The sequence below is a fragment of the Salvia splendens genome, chromosome 10 (genome assembly GCF_004379255.2).
Source record: "Salvia splendens isolate huo1 chromosome 10, SspV2, whole genome shotgun sequence".
In the NCBI taxonomy this organism is placed as follows: domain Eukaryota; kingdom Viridiplantae; phylum Streptophyta; class Magnoliopsida; order Lamiales; family Lamiaceae; genus Salvia; species Salvia splendens.
The window spans coordinates 17,304,278-17,306,099 of record NC_056041.1 but is presented as its reverse complement, the minus strand read 5'-3'; the positions used below and the strand labels follow the sequence as shown (position 1 = coordinate 17,306,099).

The following is a 1,822-nucleotide window of genomic DNA, read 5'->3' as shown; positions in this document are numbered from 1 at the left end:
CAAGAGCACGGTTGTGGATGCTCTTACTCTTGCCAAAAACATACTACTACTACTTAAATATATTTCAAATATTCGTATAAAGAACTTATCATGGTTATAGAACCCCAAATAAAATTAGTCTAAAACTTGAAATTTTCACTTTTGGTATGGATTTTCTGCACTACTATTTGTTGCCTCAGTCCTGGCGATTTTCTACGCTGCTATTGGTGAGGGAAGAAGACAATTGGGAAAGTTTATGATTTATTTGTATTTTCTTTTTAAATTTATTCTTTTGTAAAATAATAGTCGAACTTTAGTACTCAATCATTGATAAATATTAAAATCAATGCTAAAATACTTAAATATTCGTAAATTTTCAACTAACATTAATATGTTTTCTTAATCTATAATAAATAGTCACATTAACTATTTCGATGGAACTGAAGAAGTAAGTACTAGTATAATTTTGCCTTCCTTCCTTATCAATAAAAATACTTTCAAACTAAAAACAAACTCAACATTTCTTTTATCAATCCAATGCACCGTTCATTCAATCAATCAACAATTACAATATACACACATCCATTTGTTAGGGAACGAGATTTCCCTACTGTCGCATCTCTACCTTTATGGACAGAATTTGAGCACAAAATTCAGACACATGAAAACAAACTCCCTAATTAAGTTGTATAATAAGCCAAGAGGTGCATACACATGATCACTTGACCATGAAGAAATTTGAAAGAATAACTAAATTAATTTGGTGTATGCTATAGTTGTGCTTTTGTGCGTGTGTATTAATTAATTATATAATTAATTAATTAAATCATAAATCAAAATTTCATCAACTTTGGTGCAAACCTTAACAACCGGTCTAACGCGTTGACCGTGAACTTCCTAGCAAACAAGTAGCAAACTTTGGTGGGCCTCCCATTGTAGATGCACTCCGTGCCGCCCCTCATCCGGTTCAGCATGTCCGGGGTGACGTCGAGGCGGATGAATTTCAGCGGGTGGGGCCCGCCCCGGGACCAGTCAACCCAAGTCAAAGTCCGGTTAGCGTTCTTGAAAGGGAAGTGTTTGGTGATCATAGTGGGCAGGTAGTGCTCGTCCGAGTAGCAAGCGGGCTTGCAGTAGTTCTTGAAAAGGGTGAAGTAGACGTGGTCCGAGATGACCTCGAGGGCCAGCTCCCGGTCCATCTCGAACCACTGGGCCCCCTTCCGCCACTCTTCAATGGTCACCAAGGGCATCATGTGGCGGTCATAGCGCCCACGCCCCACGGGGCCCTCCTTGTCGTATGACTCTACGAATGAGGTTCGGGATTTCATCAAGTAGCTGTAGATCGTTGGGAAGTTGAAGAGAGGGATGCATGCCTCGGAGAGGAGGACGAAACGTTGGTTCGACACATCTAGCAACGCGTTCGCCAGCAGCCGGCGTTCAGCTGCGACCATGCTGATCTTGCCCCATTCTACCTCCTGTAACATATGATCATCAATGTCATTTTCATCTATTCATTTCATAAAATCTAAATAACACTATACAGTTAACCCTCCTAATAATTTGGATGGTTAAAAACAATATGAAATTTTCTAGTTATTAAAATTGGCCAGAAAAAGAGAAAAATTCAATGAAAATATACGTTCCCTCCAAATTAGGGGTGGAAGGTCTCATAGGTCACTTTTCTTATGTGAATTGTCACAAAACTTTTCTTTATTAAGACCCTTATTTAATATTTGTATGAAACTGAAATAATACGTGGAACAAATAAATAAGCGCTTGAACAGAGTATTGTCAAAAACATAGTATAGTAGTAATTATTTTTATATGTGTGAAAGATAAAAGGGAA

The 1,822-nt window shown here is 38.1% G+C and overlaps 1 protein-coding gene across 1 annotated transcript; it reads right to left on the bottom strand.

Moving 5' to 3' along the window:
* Positions 1–812: 812 nt before the first annotated feature.
* On the bottom strand, positions 813–1,460 carry LOC121752703 (glycosyltransferase BC10-like). The gene has a single exon (XM_042147804.1). The coding sequence runs from the start codon at positions 1,458–1,460 to the stop codon at positions 813–815; it is 648 nt and encodes a 215-aa protein (XP_042003738.1).
* Positions 1,461–1,822: the final 362 nt, after the last annotated feature.

Excerpts from the sequence above, each read along its gene's own strand:
- LOC121752703 (XM_042147804.1), bottom strand. The coding sequence starts at position 1,460 with ATGTTACAGGAGGTAGAATGGGGCAAGATCAGCATGGTCGCAGCTGAA.